Raw genomic sequence first — 17507 nt, forward strand, 5'->3', positions numbered from 1 at the left:
AATTGAGCGATTGTGAAAATAAACATGAGGCATATAGATCCTGGCTTCACGCAGATGAATAAATAAGCACTGAACTGCCAGTCAAGAGTGGCGAGGCCTCGCTGAAAGTTACGGAGAGTTCCTGCAGTGTTAACTAAGACCAACATTCAGTTTGAGGGATGGGGATTGCTGTTCTCTCTGGTGAATGGAGAGTCGGCCCTGTCACATGTGTGTGTGTGTGTGTATGTGTGTGTGCCAGACGGAAGACTGAGGCCAGTTTGGGCTTGTGCATAAGGCATAGAGTATGTATGTATGTATGTATGTATGTGTGTGTGTGTGTATGTGTGTGTCTGTCTTGAGAATGGTGAATAGGTGTGGCATGCTGTGGAGGCACTGTGGGATAGGGAGGAGGGATTACATGAAGTCACCATTTAATGGAGCGCATTGGCAGTTGGCCAGCGGCAGTGCCAGAATCCAACCAGGCAGCTGTGACTCCACCCTGCTCAGCCTCCACCCCTAACTTATCCGCAGCCCCACGGATTGATACACTGAGTGAGAGAGAGTGACACAATGACTGACCACTGCAAACAAATGACCGACACGAGCCGTTCTGAATCTTACGGTCACCCCGATCACTGCCTTTTACAGGAGTAAATCCCACTGACCCCCTCCCCCCAGGATCTCTTAGTTTGTCCAGTCTTGTAGACTTTTTTATTACCTTTGCTTCCTTTGCTTTGAGTTTCATTTCCCTCTTCAGTTTATGCACATATTTCAAATGATCAGATTACTGCAATGCACTATAAGCTTACATACTGAAAAGCTCAGCACAAAGAACTGTGTATGTGTACAATCTAGAGGTTTAGCTCAGGTTTCTTTATGTTAGGCAAAGGAAGCAAGAGACCATTTGAAAACAACACTGGAAACTAACCACACTGGAGCTTTTTGTGAAATGTTCCGTTTCTCTCTACTTCTGTTTCTGTTACGATGTAGTGCAGGCCCAAGCTCTCAACTTCCTAGGGGTTGTATAACTTAACTAAAAGCCTCCCACAACTCACAACATAAACAGACAACCAACACAGAAAGACCCAACAGCTACCCTACATGCTAGCCCTACGTGTGGTGCACAAACTTGGAAGTAGGTCCTAACTGTGGTGTGTGTGTGTGTGCATGTCAGCTTGGCAGGAGAATCAGAGAGCGGTCACATACCTGTGGCATCCTCGTGCTCCCCTACTCGGTGATCCTCCGATCTACCAGCCCTACGGCCAGCCCAAGTGTTGGTTCTTGTACAGTTCAGTTGTATTCTAGTTAGTGGTGGTTAATCCAAAAAAAAACAATCCATAGTCCAAAAGCGGCAACATAAGGGGACAACAGATGTCAGCTGCCGCTGAGCCTTCCAAAACTGTTCCAAAATTGCATTCTCCATGAAGGTGAGGACAGGTGCTTTTTAACCAATTAACCACAAGTAGTGACATCACTGAATCCCCACCTGTAAGTCAGTACCATGTGACCCTAACCTATCCTAACAGTACTTTATGCCTATTCTGTATGTTCTGTATAACTATTCTATATTCTATAACTACTATTCTATATTCTATAACTTCTTCTATTATGGCCTATGTTCTTGTGTATATGTAGGAGAAGGTGGACCTGACTGATGTTTACACAGAGCTCAAAACTGGGGTGCACCTGGTGCGTCTCTTGGAGCTCATGTCCGGCAAATCTCTGAATGCCCCAAATCGCCGCACACTGCGGGTCCACTGCCTGGAAAACAACAGCATTGCCATCAACTTCCTCAAGAAAGAAAAGGTCAGAAATGTCCCTTATCACGGCTGTTTCATGAGCTTCATGTATTTGATTTATTGTGATTGGTGGGTCACAGCAAACCCTTTCAAGAGAGTTCCATTATCAGCATCATAGTTGGCACCACAAGACTTCCTTTTTAACATTCCATATGTTATCTTAATGCAGAGGAAGTAGATTGGGAATTAAATAGAACATTCAAGCATTGTTTTTGTTTTTATTGTTGAAAGGGTCTATAAGAACCTACTTTTAAACCAATCAATAGTGAGGCCTTTATGCTGAAGCATAGCCATTGTCTGCTTATGCCCATCCTAATGACTGATTGATCCCTCCAGATCCGAGTGGACCTGATTGGTCCTGAGAACATTGTGGATGGAGACAGAACACTGATCCTGGGCCTATTATGGATCATCATCCTGAGGTTCCAGATTGGATCCATCAACTTAGATGAGGTATAGGGGCAAGGCGGATGGAGGACGGACCTGAAATGAGTTTGCATGGGGCAGATATCTGAGGATGTGTTGAGGTTGTCTGTTGAACACTGAGTCAATCACCGCAGTGTCTTAAGGGTGAATAATGTACTGTAGATATGATGGCGATGGGGACAGGGAGGTCTGATCTAGGAGCACTCCCTCTAGTTGAGAGAGTTGGGAAGAGCCTATTCACACCCCTAAGTGTTTGTATTCCCTATGTGCTGACCTCAGGTGGACGGCCATAACAGCCTTGCCCGTCGATCCGCCAAAGAGGCCCTTCTTATCTGGTGCCAACGCAAGACAGCTGGCTACTCCAACGTCGATGTGCAAGACTTCTCTGGTAGCTGGCGAGATGGTCTGGCATTCAACGCCCTCATTCATGCGCATCGGTCAGTTGTAACAGTGAGACACTTAAAAAATCCTAATTCCTTGTTTTCATGTCACACATAATTATGAACGACACACAATATAAACCAGCAAACCTCATAGCCACAGTTAGGTCATCCAAATGGGCCCCTGGTGGGTGAGTCTCAGTTGACTCCCATCTCATTCTCAGGCCCGACTTGTTTGATTACCGGCGCCTGCACAAGGACGACCCAAAGCAAAACCTGACTCATGCCTTCGTCCTGGCTGAGAAGGAGTTTGGCATCATGCAGCTACTGGATGTCGAGGACATCATGGTGCCGCACCCGGACGAGCGCTCCATCATGACCTACGTCTCGCTCTACTACCACTACTTCTCCAAGATGAAGCAGGGTCAGACGGTCCAGAAGCGTATCGCCAAGGTCAGTGCCGACTGCCGACCCAGTGTCTCATCAACAGTATACACACAGGCCTTCTCCTGAGTTTCCATCCAACTCAATCACTTAGGTCAGGAGTGTCCATTTTTAAGGCACACCCGTGAATTTGGCTGAAAGTCTGTGCTCATTTCCATCAACTGTGATGCATTTTAAAAATGAACACTCTCCTAACAAAAGATGTGTGAACAGTGGGTTCAAAACAGAGGTTGTCTGGGCAACTTCAACAGAAACATGTAAAAGAAATACAGCAAATCCTGTACAAGGAAGGTTGTTCAACTTAGAACCAGATTCTGAGTGGATTTTTTTCATTCTTGGAAAAAAAGGAACACGTAACCTACAGGCCTGTAAAAGTAAAAAAAAAGCTCTTATCATTCCTGTGCCTGGTAGACTCCTCCACGTTTTTGCTGTGCAGCCCAGTGATAATACTGAGGTGGAATTCCCAAAGACTAATGCAGTCAGTCAAGACAAGTGTGTGGGGGGCCACAGAGGGTCATATACTTTCCAAAAAGTCTTCAATCTTCTGTTTCAGTGTGATATTCTTTGATCCAGTGTCTGTGTGAGTGATGTGAGAGATACTCCCTTGGCTCAGGGGAATGTGTGTGATGATGTACACAGACATCATCAAAGCTGTCTGTTGATACAACACACCTTGGTGATATATTTACAGGTTTACAGCGCACACACACACCAGTACAGATACACACCCCCATCTCTCATAGACGCATAGACTGTACAATTAACGGTATACAATACACCCACTCAAATTAGTATCGCTTATTCTCTCCCTTTTTTGTGTCTTTCTTTCATTGTGAACACACAAACACGCACAACATCCACACACATACAGACAGGGGAGAATGGCTTATGACAGTGGCGCACTCTACTGGCAGTAGAGGGTAGTGAAGACGCACTAATCCAGAATGGAGTTACCAATAAGAAAAGCCGCCCTAGGATTACAAGGAGACAAGTAGGGGGTGGGAGGGGAAAGTACGTTAATAAGATAAGAATGAACTCGGTCAGGTAAAGGCAAGGAACGCATGTGCGACATTTTCAGACAGGATTGCACAGACTCAAACAATATTAAGTGTAACGGTGACCAGTATCATGTGGACTACATAGTCCTACTGAAGAAGGATACATAATGTTGACAAACTGCTGAAGGAAATGTTTAACTATGAGTATGATCCAGCTACCGCTCTAAACTTCATGATCATATTCGAATGGGGTGTGACACCAGCGAGAGGTGCACCGAGTTGGTCACCCACTTAGGCTCTGAAGAAACTGGCAGTATGGCCAGAGTCATCAAAAAATGACGGATACTTTACTCGGATAAAGGGCAGAAGGCGGAATGTCCTTCGGTGGGAGTTTTGTTAACCAGTGGCTGAGATGGCAACATATGCGTGTTTCTGTCATAACACCACAGGCGTCAGCACTGAGACAGGTGTGTCTGTCTACTGTCTAGACGGATCTCCTCATCCTTTGTCTGGCTACTTTACTATGCTAACTTTAAATATTTGAATATAGAAGCAAGATGCCTAGTTACAAAATTGACAAATGTGACTTGTGCGTTCAAAGTTGACTTGTTAGCAAGTTTGTGCACGGTGTCCGATATAGAATTACTATTGTGTCTATAAGTTACATTTTGCATTCACATAGACGTTCAAAGCAATGATAGGCACTGTTACAGGAGTTTAAGATAAATGTAGGCTACTTGGCCTAATGCCCATAGCCTATAGTGGGCCACACTCACTATATCAAAACTATTCCTATATGCTACGACATTTAGGCCTATTATACTCACCAACAGAGCCTCTTACACATTTTCATCAGTGTCATTTTCAACATTTAAACCTTTGCCACTCAATTTTGATCACTTTTCTCCCTCTCAAGATCGTGGGTCTTTTGAAAGAGCTGGATGACCTGAAGCAGGACTACGAGGTGATGGTGACCGACTTGCTGCGATGGATCCAGGAGAAAGTGGTGCAGCTGAATGACCGCCGTTTCCCCAACTCCCTGCGCGAGATGCAAGTCCTGGTTGCCGCCTTCAAGACTTACCGGACCGTGGAGAAGCCCCCCAAGTACCAGGAGCGTGGAGCGCTCGAGGCTCACCTGTTTGACTTGCGCACCAAGCTCAACGCCAACAACCAGCGAGCTTACGTTCCCCCGGAAGGCCAAACGCTGCGGGATGTGGAGCGTGAGTGGCTTGTGTTGGAACACGCCGAGCACGGGCGCGAGGGAGCTCTTCAGGCCGCCCTACTGAGGTTGGAGCATTTAGAACAGCTCGCGCACAAGTTTGAACGCAAAGCAGGGCTACGAGAGAGCTACTTGGATGAGGCGCAGCGACTGGTTGTACGGCAGGACCCGCAATCGCAGGACGATCTGGAAGACGCGCAGGCCATGGCCAGGAGGCTGGAGGCGCTGGCCACTGACGCTCTTGCCCGGGAACCGCGCTTCAGGGCGCTTAGCGAGATGGCTGCCATCATTCAGAGAGAGAACTACCATAGCAAGGAGAAGGTGGCCCGTAGGTAAGATCAAACATTGAAAGCAAAACATTGTTTCACAAAATGTAGCCATTTTTATATATCCAGTAATGAATCAGTAATTGATTACCAGTGAAATTATTTACTGACTGACTTGATTGATTTGCAGAGAGCAGAACATCTCTCAGAGCTGGCAGAAGTTCGTAGAGGGGCTGAAAGAGAGAAGGGCCCTGATGAGTGATGTAGTGAACACCCTCTCGGTCCTTAGGGACATCCAGATGGCTTCACAGGATCTCGGTGAACTGCAGGTGCAGTCCTCAAGATCCCTTTAGTTTCTGAATGTGTATCTGTTCAGTTTCTGTATGAGTAACCCACTGCTTTGTTTTTTTAATCAGCATTAGCAATGCAGGTTGCTTCTGTGGCATTATTTTTAGTGTAGTTGTGATTGAAGTTAAGCTTATCTGACTGCATCTTCTTCTTTAACCCTAACTCAGTGTAAATGTTTGGAGCCATACTTAGTACATACAATTTCCCCACCAAATCCTCTCCTCTCCCCCAATTTTGATATACCAACTTGACACTCACTCTTCCGCTCCGTGCTACAGATGCAGGCTGGCTCAGTGGAGTACGGCAAGCAGCTGGAGGAGGTGGTGGAGCTCCTGCAGAAGCAGGACCTGCTGGACGCTCAGATCTCGGCCCAGGGGGAGACGCTGGGCTCGCTGAGCGCCCGCGCCCTGAAGGAGGGGGCACACCGGAACGCGCGACAGGTGCAGGCCAGTGTGCACCAGCTCCAGAGCCAGTACGGTGCCCTGCAGGCCCTCAGCAAGAAGAGGTGAGGAGGGGTGGGCGGGGGTTGGCAGTGGGCACACTCACATGGGAAGACTCTTTCTCTCGTGTGCACCTTATCTCAGTCTGTCTCATACACACACACATACATTTATTTAACAAGGGCAATCCACAGCAGGACCAAGGCAGATTATATTTTAGAGGCTAATTTACATATGCAGTCCTTGTGTTCATACACACAGTGAACAAGGACAAATACACATGCTCTCTCTCTCTCCATCGCTGTTTGCCTGTGTAGGAGGAGGGCTCTGGAGGAGCAGCGGGGGCTGTTTGAGTTTTATTTTGACTGTGAGGAGCTGGAGGCCTGGATCTACGAGAGGTGGATCCTTCTGGTGACCGCTGGCCTGGGCAGAGACCTCAGTCAGATCCTACAGGCTCAGCAGAAACACAAGGTGTGGTAGTGGACTTACACAGTGCATATCTGTGCGTGTGTGTGTGTGTGTGTGTGTGTGTTTGAGTGTATAGTGTATGCGTGCCTAAATGCAGGGGTGGTGTCACTAGAGGGAGAGCAGATAGCTAACAAACGTTCAGAAAAAGTCCTGTTGGCAAATTTGAGGAAAAGTCGGTAAAGGGGCTATTTCACACAATTTGGGGTGCTGAATTAAAATATTTTGTTTACCAAGCTCAATTTTGAGTTTTAAGCTTGCTAATTAGCATAAATAGCATAATTCACATACTTTTTGATAGATATCATAGGAATTGCAAAAAGGCATTAATATACTCTTTATGTATCAGATATGTTGCAGGACAGGACAGGAACCCCAATGACCCTCAAGTAGCAAATGAAAATAAGCTAAAATTTAAATATAAATTGAAATAATAGCTAAAATTCAGTATGACGTTTAGAAACAAAATAGATTCCTTGATAATAAATTGATAGAATAGTAGGTGACTGCTCATTTTTCTATAGAAAGTACTTTGTCACTAACTATTATGAACAGTTGTCAGTCTTTACAGAGGATTTACACTGTATTTTTTTTTACTGTAAAGGCGACTGTGCTTGCCTAGTTAAAACATCTCACTGGTGCTCTTTCCTATCATTCAAATTCAGTGTGCATGTTTGAGGAGTGCTGAAGAGTGCTATGGAGATTGCATTATTTGCAAAAAATTTAGACAAGATATCCTTTATAGTGCAACAAAAAGAAACATTATCCAGTGCATCATTACTGCATATGATGCTGAAAGGGAAGTGGTCCTAGGACAAATCCTCAGCTATGTTCTGATTAATGTCCCTGTACTGTAGCTATTGCAGATAGCGATGGTTATTTGTGAAGTGGAAATAAGTCTATCCTCACTCAAGTGCTGTCTAGCAATGTGGAATGTCCAGTAGTGATCACTGCAAAAACTGCTCATTCAACACGGGTATAGATGCTCAAGATCTAGTTATGTCTTTAGGACACCCATCTGACTGCAGCACATTTAAGAAGTATGCAGGAAAGTTTGTAAGAAACTTTTATATTGTTATTTGGCATTTGTTATGTGGTAACAAATGATGTTAACTATCAAAGAAATAGACCTAATGTAGGAATGCACACAGATATTGCAACAGATAATGGTGTAGGACTATCTGATTAAGACCTGAGTGGTTGAAACGTACTTATTAAACTACACTGGGAGCAAAGAAGACTATCACATTTTTCCCTTTGCAACTGTCAAAGAAATCCCATAAACACGGGAAGGCCTAGGGTAGCCTACATCACATGGCCTAAAGTTTAGGCTCTTCTGCATAGCATTAAAGGGACACCAGGCAACGTTTTCGTGTTAATTAATCATCTGCGTAAGTCGGTATATGGTTAAATGACTCATTATGGGGTGAATGAAGGCTCTCGCACACCCCTACTGCTTGTAGGAAGAATATCCTACTTGCAAGTTCGGTGTATCCTACCCGCCGACTGAAGCAGGATCAGTTTACAGCACAGAGGCAGGCTAACGAACAATAGAGATTGTTGCAAACGTGTGTATAATGGCAGAGCCGGCGAAGAAGCAGCGAAAACCCTTGACGGAAGACACAAAGAAAAGGAAAAGAGCTTCAGATCGAGCGAGGGGGAGTTTTGTAGAGAAAAAGCATCAGGCTTGCCTGGTGTCCCTTTAAATGATTTGCATGCAGTAATTTGAACACTGACCTTGATCTAGCCTACTTTGGTTATTTAAAGGTAATTTATTGCCAAAACACCACACAATATAAATAAGCTATAACAAACAATAAAGGACTTAATCACACACAAACTACTATTTTACTGACTACAAAAATAATAATTATGTAGGAAGTTTAGAAGTTTAAAACCCAGAATTGACCAAAAGTACACCAAATTCAACACAAATGACTCAATACACTTGGAGGAGTCCTGCGTCCTTTCTTTTCCAGATATTTTAGGATTTGGATATCGTTTCAGTATCGAGTAACAAGATATTTATGGCATCCCATTAAATACGTATTAAATATGTATTTAGAGAACACTTTTATTTGGTTTTAGTGATTACTTTTGAAATCAACCCAATTTAGGGGAAAATAAGCACAAAAAATCGTTATTTTATGTTAAAATGCTGATTATGTGGCTTAGAACTCAGAATTGAGCTTGGTAAACAAAATATTCAGAATCAGCACCCTCAAATTAGGTAAGAAGGGTGGTTACCAACTTTTCCTCAAATTTGCCGTCAGAAGTTCTCTTCTGTAAAGCAGCTCTCCCTCTACACTGGGCACATAATGCAATCAATTGTTCTTTAGTTCTTTGGCTAATTTGTGTGTGTGTGTGTGTGTGTGTGTGTGTGTGTGTGTCTGTGTGTCTGTGTGTGTCTGTGTGTGTGTGCGTATAATTGACTGGCTCTATCAGAGTGGAATATCTTGATGACCAAAGGTCTTTTTTAAGAGAAGTCATAAATGTAAAGGTTTGTGGATTTTTAAAAGGTCACTCTTGGCCCTGTCAGGTCCTGGAGGCGGAGGTGCAGTCCCATGAGTCTGTGCACGTTGCCGTGGTGTTGCGTGGGAAGGAGCTCTGCAGCAGGAAGCCGCCCAGTGAGAAGGCCATTAGGAAGTGGCTGCTGACACTAGGACACCAGTGGGAACAGCTCAGGGAAGAAGTGACCAATCACAGAGAGCGTCTGCATGCTGCCAGTGTCATCAAACAGGTGTGTATACCAGTGCACACGCACAACACACAAACATACATGCATGTATAGTGCACACATTCTCTCTCTCTCTCTCTCATGTACACATACATGTGCACACAATGCAATTATCAACCAACAGAAAAGTGTCAATGCAGTCCATTTTTGAGTGTTTGATAAAGGTTGTAAGGGTATGCACTTGTACTGTGTGTGTATTAATAAATGAACTCTTCAGTGCTACCAGTATCATTTCTAAACGGAAGCAACAAGGTCACGAAACTGACTTAAGGGCAGCTGCGTGTGTGTTATCAGAGATAGAGACCCGTGCATTCCTGCACTAACCCAATTTCCACCTTGCCGCCACACCTCTTCCGTCTCGCAGTATTTCGCCGATGCGGCCGAGGCCAACTCCTGGCTGGACGACCGCAGGCCCATCTTGGCCAGCGAGGATCATGGGAAGGATGAGTGGAGCAGCGACGCTCTACTGCAGCGCCACCAGCGCCTGGAGAAGGAGGTCGGCGCCTACACTTCAGAGGTCAAGCGTCTGGCTGAGCACGCCAGGAACGCTGCCCAGATGACCGCTCTAACTGTGAGTCTGTCAGACTGCTGTTATCCAGCGGTCATTCAATTAAAAACCTCCCTTGGTAACATGCATGATGGAGCACAGTATGCCATAAATGTGTAGCATATTAAGAGTGGTTTTGCATCTTTTGGGACTCTTAAATTTAAATTTCATAAACTTAAATTGAACAAACTACTGATTCAATGATGGTGAATTATACGTATAGTGGACTTAATCATAGATGCTTAATGATGTGTCCGGTAAATGTTTTCCATGTAGAATGTTCTAGTCCCTGGCACTTTGAGATAGAGGTGTGTGTGTGTGTGTGTGTGTGTGTGTGTGTGTGTGTGTGTGTGTGTGTGTGTACAGATGTATATAGATGTGTGTGCTTCCCTTTATGCAGGTGGAGCCTCAGAAGAGAAAGATGACTCAGTTCAGTGACTCCTCAAGTGAGGATGAGGAGAGGGGTGTGAAGGAGCGAGGGAGGATGGCCACGCTGAAGAGACAGAGCTCGGCACCACAGGCTCCTCCTGAGCCTCAAGGAACCACAGCCAAGATGAGATACAAATACAGAGGTGAGTCCAGGCATCAACAAAACCCTTTAGGTCTACTAGCATATATCACACACATACACACACATACACACACACACACACACACACACACACACACACACACATTGGTTTAAAGTTCCAGGTAGTCAGGCCACTAAGATCTGAAGATTCGATAATTGTAGAAAAGCTTTTTCACACACACACAATTCCTTGCTTTCAGCCATCATCCTCTCCATCTACATGTCTCTCTGTTCCCTGCTCCCACCTCTTCATTGGCCAGTTTACTAAGTTATTGCTTCACTGTAATGTTTTCAACTCTCATTGTCAGGACACACGGTGACCATGGAGCGTGGTGAGATGATTACTATTCTAAACCGGGAGAGTAAGGATGGCTGGTTGGTGAGAGACACTAAAGGGAATGAGCAGCTGGTTCCTACTATGTACATAGCTGTTCCCATGGTGAGGATCCGATCCCATCTATCCATCCAGTCAGAACTCTTTAAGTGTTATTTTTTCTGTGGTTTCTCAAAGAATAACATTCAAGCTATACTGCAATAGGAGGCCTTTACCAACTGAGTGTTCATCTCTTACAGTCAGGAGCACCCCCCGTGCCTCAGACCTCCCCACCCACTAACGGGGTGTCTGCGAGCCCCCCGCGGAAGGTGAGTCGCCCCCGCCGCAGCCGCTCCATGCGCCGGGGCACCGCTGAGATCTCGGCCAAGTGGCTCCCCGACCCCCACTTCCAGCAGGACACGGTGGAGGAGACCCAGCGGGAGCTGGAGGAGGACTACCGCAGCCTCGTCCAGCTGGCCCAGGTGAGGCTTCCAGTATCAACCTCTGCCCACCGCGCTGTCCTCCATATGTGAATCAGAGTTTTGTCCATTATTAAAAATATAAAGAAAACCTGAAAACAAACCCAAAATAGAAGATATTGGGGGGGGGGGGGGGGGGGGGGGGGACTATGAGAAAAAACAGAGCCACTCGCATCACAATGGTCTTTTTTAAAGATTATATGATTTTTCTCATTTTTGTAGTCGAGAAAGCAGGCTCTGGATGAGGCCGCCCAGTTGCATCACTTCTACAACACGTGTGAGGAGTTTGAGTCGTGGATGGAGGACAAGGAGCACATCCTCAACACCTTCACTGCCAACACAGACAGTGTCGGGGCAGTGCAGGCCAAGTATGAGGTCAGACCCCAGAAGTCTCATCATGCTAACAAGCTCCTATTCAGTCCTAGCCCGAAGTTCAAGTTTACTTATAAAGCATATAATCATACACAGTGATCATTCAATGTGCTTTACGTTTATCCTAAAAACACTTAATCAAGCTTAAAGACTTAAAACAACAAGTAAATAGACATTTATTAAATATGTTAATAATAACATCATGACCTTACCCTGACATTAGTGTAATATCGTAACATGGTGTTCTAGTGGATAACATTTTTATGGCATCACTCAGTTGAGGTCATGCATGTGGTCAGCCGTGACTGACAGATTGTTCTCTCCGGGTCTGCCTCTTCCTGCAGAACTTCCTGACAGAGCTGGCCAGTGGGAAGGGACAACTGGATGACATCACCAGACTGGGGGAGGGGCTTGTGAAAAGCCGCCACAGCAAAAAGCGAGAGATTCAGACCAAACAAGGGCAGGTGACTGGCAGGTCAGCCCAATACTGGACACTCATAAGATCAAATAAGATTGATGATAATACAGTTTTTCTCACTTTGGTGCATTTCTTTAATCATCATGAACGTTTGCACAACAGTAGTAATAGCATTTCTCGAAAAAATGCAACACACAGTGGATTATTTACAAAAGTGTGTAACTTGCCCAAAAGGCTTACCATACCTTATGTCTCATAAGCAAATATTGAAAAAAATGAAAGGGAAAAATCCGAATAAAAAATGTTTGTGTAATGAACAAAATAGTCATAATGTTTAGCCAGTTTGTTGTCATACCATTTCATTCATTATCATACAGGACTGTTTACAGTACAGCAGTCCTTTCCAAAAAGTGTAAAATAAATGGCAAAGTTATACTTGACAAAATACATATGACAGCTGGTTCAACATTATTGCATACAATGAGTTAAGCAATGAACCTAAACAGAGAACCTGTAAGATGTGTTTAGATGATGAAAAAAAAACAGCAGACAAGATTTGATGATGTGCACAAGCCACTAGATGATGTGGAGGTTGAACTTGTTTTGAGAATTTTAATGCTGATCTGAATTATGCACCAAAGTGCCTGAGAAAAACTGTAAATGACGTACTTACCCATGGACTTAATTGGCCATTTTCCCTGGGCATGGATTAAGCCTAATCCTAGACTAAAAGCTCTTGCACTGAAGTCTCCTTTTGGACTAGGCTTAATCCATTGCTGGGAAACTGACCTAATGTTCACACAGTGTGTCAAACATTAGTGTCTCTAATTGGCCAGTGCATCCTTGTATTTCGCACATGTACGGCAGCATGAGCATGTTTCTCCATTGACAGATGGGCGCGTCTGCAGAAGTTGAAGGACGAGAAGGCCCATGAGCTGCTGAGCTCGGCCGACGTGCGCTCATTCCTCCAGAGCTGCGAGGAGGCCAAGGTGCAGCTGCAGGAGAAGCTGGTCCAGCTGGACAACCCCGACGTGGGCAGCTCCCCCGCAGCGCTACACGCTGAGGAGCGCAAACAGCTGCAGGCCCTGAGGGATATCGACGCCCTGGAGAGGAAGATCGAGTACCTGAAGAGCGTGGCTAAAATGTTCGTCCAAAGCTAGCATTCCATAAAACTGCCTATGATGTGTCTCATTTGCAAGGGACTTAACTGAATGATTATTGTGCCACTTGTGTCTTAATTTGTCTTGTGATGCCATTCAAGTATTAGAGGGGATAGCTGTGGCATCTGCTCCTTACAATTTAAGGAGCAGATGCCACAATTTAGTTTCCTCATTTCTCTTGAAATCAATAAAATGTTTATCTATCTATCTAGATAGATAAACATTTTATTGATTTCAAGAGAAATGTAGGAACCCAAAGGAAAGGGTCTCAGGGGCCGTTTATACGAGAACGATTGCGAAGGAAGACGACAAAAACGAAAGTGCCTTTTGTTTACACGGCGACCCCGCCATCAGGGCTTGAAGACGCAAAAATCTGAAGACTCCTTCCAGAGTGTAGAGTTTTGAAGACGACCCGGTTTGCGTCTCCGTCTAAACGGCTAAACCAAAAATCCTTGATTACCTCTCTGGCTAAACTGTCAAATTAGAATGTCTGCGCGTGACGTACCGGGGTTCTATCACACCACCAACCAGCGGTCTGGAATGCATATCCAATCGAATATCACATACTTTTGCGTCTTCATATAAACAAAGATTTCCCCCTGAGAATGCTCGTCTAAACGCGAATAAAAAAATGAAGACGAGACGCGTCTTCTCTTTTCATCGTCACCGTATAAACGTAGCCTCAGTCTTGTCGTGTGTTTGCTGGTGTCCCACCTTCTCTGTCCTCCTCCTCGTCTCCCAGGAAGCAGGACTGCAGCCCGGCGGAGAGCGCCGCCATCCTGGAGGAGGTGCGCGGCCTGGAGGCTCTCCTGCGCAACGTGCGGGCCCAGGCGGTGGAGCGCCAGAGGAGGCTGGAGGAGGCGCGGAGGCTGCAGCTCTTCCAGGGCAGCTCACGGGACCTCCTGCTGTGGGCAGAGGCGGTGCGCGAGCAGATGTCCGAGGAGGAGCAGGGCTTGGACGTGACCTCCGCTCAGGCCTTGCTGGACAGGCACCAGGAGCTGCAGCAGGAGATCCAGCGGCAGAGGGACAAGTGAGGCGGACACACACACACACACACACACACACACACACACACACAGTCAGACACACATTCAAACTCAAGCGAATAAATTCATCAAATGACAATGAATACTTTCACTTGAGAATGACATGAACAATCTCCCTCCTGTCAGGCTGAAAGAGTTGGAGAAGCTGGGCAACACTCTGGAAGCCGCAGAGGTGCGGCGGACATTGGCCCAGCTCGAGGAGGAGTGGACCGGGCTGGACCGCCTGTGGTCGGGCCGCAAGCGCCGGCTGGAGCAGGGCCTGGAGCTCCAGAAGCTCAACCTGGAGGCTGACCGCATCGAGGCCACGCTCTCGGCTCACGAGGCCCGCCTCAGGGTCACCGACCTGGGGGTGAGTGCCGAGGACGCCTAGGCGCTCTGTGGGAATGTAGTTAATTTAGTTCGTGTTCCTCTTATGTGAAGAGGAACTGAATGTGCTGCAGGTGTTAAGCCTTTGCGTACAGAATATTTTCTTTGGTATCACAAGTATATAGAAATAATATTATGAAGTTGCTCATGAGATAATTGAGATGATTAGTGAGATAATTAGATGTTTGTCTCTCTCACTCTCGCTCTCTGTCTCTCTTTCTGTGTGTGTGTTTGTGTGTTTGTGTGTGTGTGTAAAGGACTCTGTAGATAATGTACACAGCTTGTTGGGCAGGCAGGATGAGCTGGAGGCTCTGCTTAATGCTCTGCAGCTGCAGATCAACAACTTCCAGGAGAAGAGTCGAGAGCTGGTGAAAAAGCGCCATTTTGCTGCCGAACAGTAAGGCCAGCCATTTCCTGTCTAGTAAACACTGTCTTTTGTGGCAGGTCCAAGTGGTTTGGAAGTATTGGTGTTGTGTGTCTCCCTAAGTTACTCTTTTTTTAGGCCTTGATTGTCATGCATTCATATTTGCATTGTAATCTCCTCATAGTAATCTATACACATCCACATACCATGGAACAGCAGAACAGACCTCATGAATGAATTGAAACTGGACTGTAGTGCATCTCTGAATGGTTTGCCTTTGTACAAATGTTGCTTCCTCTTTTTGCTCAATTACCACAAAATTATCCCCTTTGTTGTCCAGTATCATTTCTGCTTGTAACACAGATGCGTTTTTCACTTCCTTGTCATTCTTGACAACACATGGTACCCTGTCACCATTAATGAAGTATCTTCGGTCTAAAGTTCCAGTGGGCCTAAATGTAGGAAGACTGACTTACATGGAACTAATGGAAATGGCTACCTCATACGTGATAACGGCGCGTACATTCAAAAGAATTAGACAATTCGTCTAAAACTATTTTTACGCTCCGCAAACAGAGTGTTTCAATTGCGGACCAGGTGTAGCCCAGCTATATGGGGTATTTTAATATTTTTTAGTGTTTCTTTGTATTTTGGTTTAATGTTTTTTTTTAACGGTTAAGTTTTTCATTTGAATCTTCTAGGATCCAGGCAAGATCAGAGAGTATCCAGGAGAGGAACCTGAGAGTTAGAGAAAGCTGTAAGGAGAGGAGGGGTCAGCTTCTCGCCTCCAAAAAACATCAGGTAGCTGCTGCAAGCATTTAGGTTTCACATCTAACATCTGTTAGCTGTTTATGGGGGGGGGGGGCATATATAACCTATAGGGCATTGCCAAATACTGAACATGCAGCACTCTAACTAAACACCCATAGATGAGATACATTTCTCTGTTTTTTAAGCCATTTTGTAAGTACTTAAATTAGTAAACCATGTGCATTTTGTCAGAAGTTGTTTATTTATGTAAGAGCACAATACACATCCCTTTTTTGCAATGCTAGGAGTTCCATAGAGACGTGGAGGAAATGCTCCTGTGGATGGACGAGAAGTTTGAGATTGCAGACGACGAGTCCTACCGGGACCCCACCAATGTGCTCCGCAAGCTCAAGAAACACGAGGCAGCTGAGAAGGAGATGCAGGCCAACCAAGTGCGCTTGGACCGGCTGCTTGAGGTGAGTGTGTGTGTGTGTGTGTCTGTGTCTGTTTGTGTACTCTTGACAACAATGGTCCTAGCATTGCTAAATATATGGATACATTTTCAGACAGGTGTGAATGGTGATACGTATATGATTATTATTTCTCTGTTTTGGTTCGCTGCTTTGTATTTAGGCTTTCTCTATAAGACTTGAGTCTGAGTTGCTCTCAGACAGTAAACAATGTACCATGCTGTACACAACAGCCTACTGTAAGGTTCCTGAGACCGATCTGAATAGGAGTGCTAATAACCAACCAAGTGTGGTGCTTGTGTGGTTCAGCTAGGGGAGGGAGTACAGGTGGACAATCCCTCCAGGAGAAAGGAGGTGCAGAAGACGTGCCAGCAGGTGCGCCGTCGCTGGGATGAGCTTCAGACGAAGATGGCCGACAGAGGAGATAAACTCAGACAGGCCGGTCAGCAGGAGCAGCTCATGGAACTTCTACAGGTGAGCACGTTAGTACACAGGACAGCACATAGGTGAGTCGTTGGTCATTGCCGGGTTACAAAACCTTACAAAATGCCTGGTTTGTTCTTCATCTTACACAATCTGTAATTGAACCATTCATAATAATGTCAAAGTTTGTTCATCTTACACAGTTTGAAATGGACCCATGCATAATTTGTCTGTGTTTCTGTTGAGTATCACGATCGATTTGAGTTCATTTTTATCCCAGGATGCCAAGCTGAAGATCGAGACCATCCAGCGGATGCTGCAGTTTGCGGTGAAGGGTGAGGACCTGCACTCCAGCCGCAAGCTCCTCAAGGAGCACAAGCAGCTGGAGCAGGAGGCCCAGGAGCTCGCCGACAAGATCAACTCCATCGTGTCCCGCGCCAAACACCTGGCCACCAACCACTTTGACTCCAAGACCCTCCTGCAAGAGACAGACACCTACCTGAAGCTGTGAGACACTTTATTATATTCTTATTCTGTAAAAATACAGAGCTGTATGGTAGCTGCTTAAGTGCTTTGTACCCTTCTTTGGTTGTTTCAGAGATGCATTTATAGAAACAGCTGAAATGTGTGACATTTTTCAGTTGTAAAATGTTCAGTTGAGCCTTTGAGGCTTAGTACTGAAGCCAAAGATGTACGTGTATCTAGAGTAGAAAAAGCAGAAAAAATA

At 45.4% G+C, this 17507-nt stretch overlaps 1 protein-coding gene across 3 annotated transcripts in view; it reads left to right on the plus strand.

The window, feature by feature from the left end:
• The window catches only part of sptbn5 (spectrin, beta, non-erythrocytic 5), a 56686-nt gene that overhangs the window by 2973 nt on the left and 36206 nt on the right, over nt 1-17507 (plus strand). For all 3 annotated transcript variants that reach the window (XM_042071464.1, XM_042071463.1, XM_042071465.1), the window contains exons 3-25: nt 1615-1785; nt 2115-2231; nt 2484-2641; nt 2809-3037; nt 4943-5577; nt 5702-5840; nt 6138-6364; nt 6617-6770; nt 9304-9504; nt 9866-10072; nt 10449-10620; nt 10928-11058; nt 11193-11414; nt 11634-11786; nt 12128-12258; nt 13094-13345; nt 14104-14391; nt 14534-14756; nt 15031-15170; nt 15839-15938; nt 16193-16363; nt 16667-16831; nt 17061-17287. In XM_042071464.1, the coding sequence (XP_041927398.1) occupies nt 1615-1785; nt 2115-2231; nt 2484-2641; nt 2809-3037; nt 4943-5577; nt 5702-5840; nt 6138-6364; nt 6617-6770; nt 9304-9504; nt 9866-10072; nt 10449-10620; nt 10928-11058; nt 11193-11414; nt 11634-11786; nt 12128-12258; nt 13094-13345; nt 14104-14391; nt 14534-14756; nt 15031-15170; nt 15839-15938; nt 16193-16363; nt 16667-16831; nt 17061-17287 (4613 nt within the window). The remainder of the gene's footprint in view (nt 1-1614; nt 1786-2114; nt 2232-2483; nt 2642-2808; nt 3038-4942; nt 5578-5701; nt 5841-6137; nt 6365-6616; nt 6771-9303; nt 9505-9865; nt 10073-10448; nt 10621-10927; nt 11059-11192; nt 11415-11633; nt 11787-12127; nt 12259-13093; nt 13346-14103; nt 14392-14533; nt 14757-15030; nt 15171-15838; nt 15939-16192; nt 16364-16666; nt 16832-17060; nt 17288-17507) is intronic.

This window comes from Alosa sapidissima, chromosome 19 (genome assembly GCF_018492685.1).
Source record: "Alosa sapidissima isolate fAloSap1 chromosome 19, fAloSap1.pri, whole genome shotgun sequence".
Lineage (NCBI taxonomy): Eukaryota > Metazoa > Chordata > Actinopteri > Clupeiformes > Clupeidae > Alosa > Alosa sapidissima.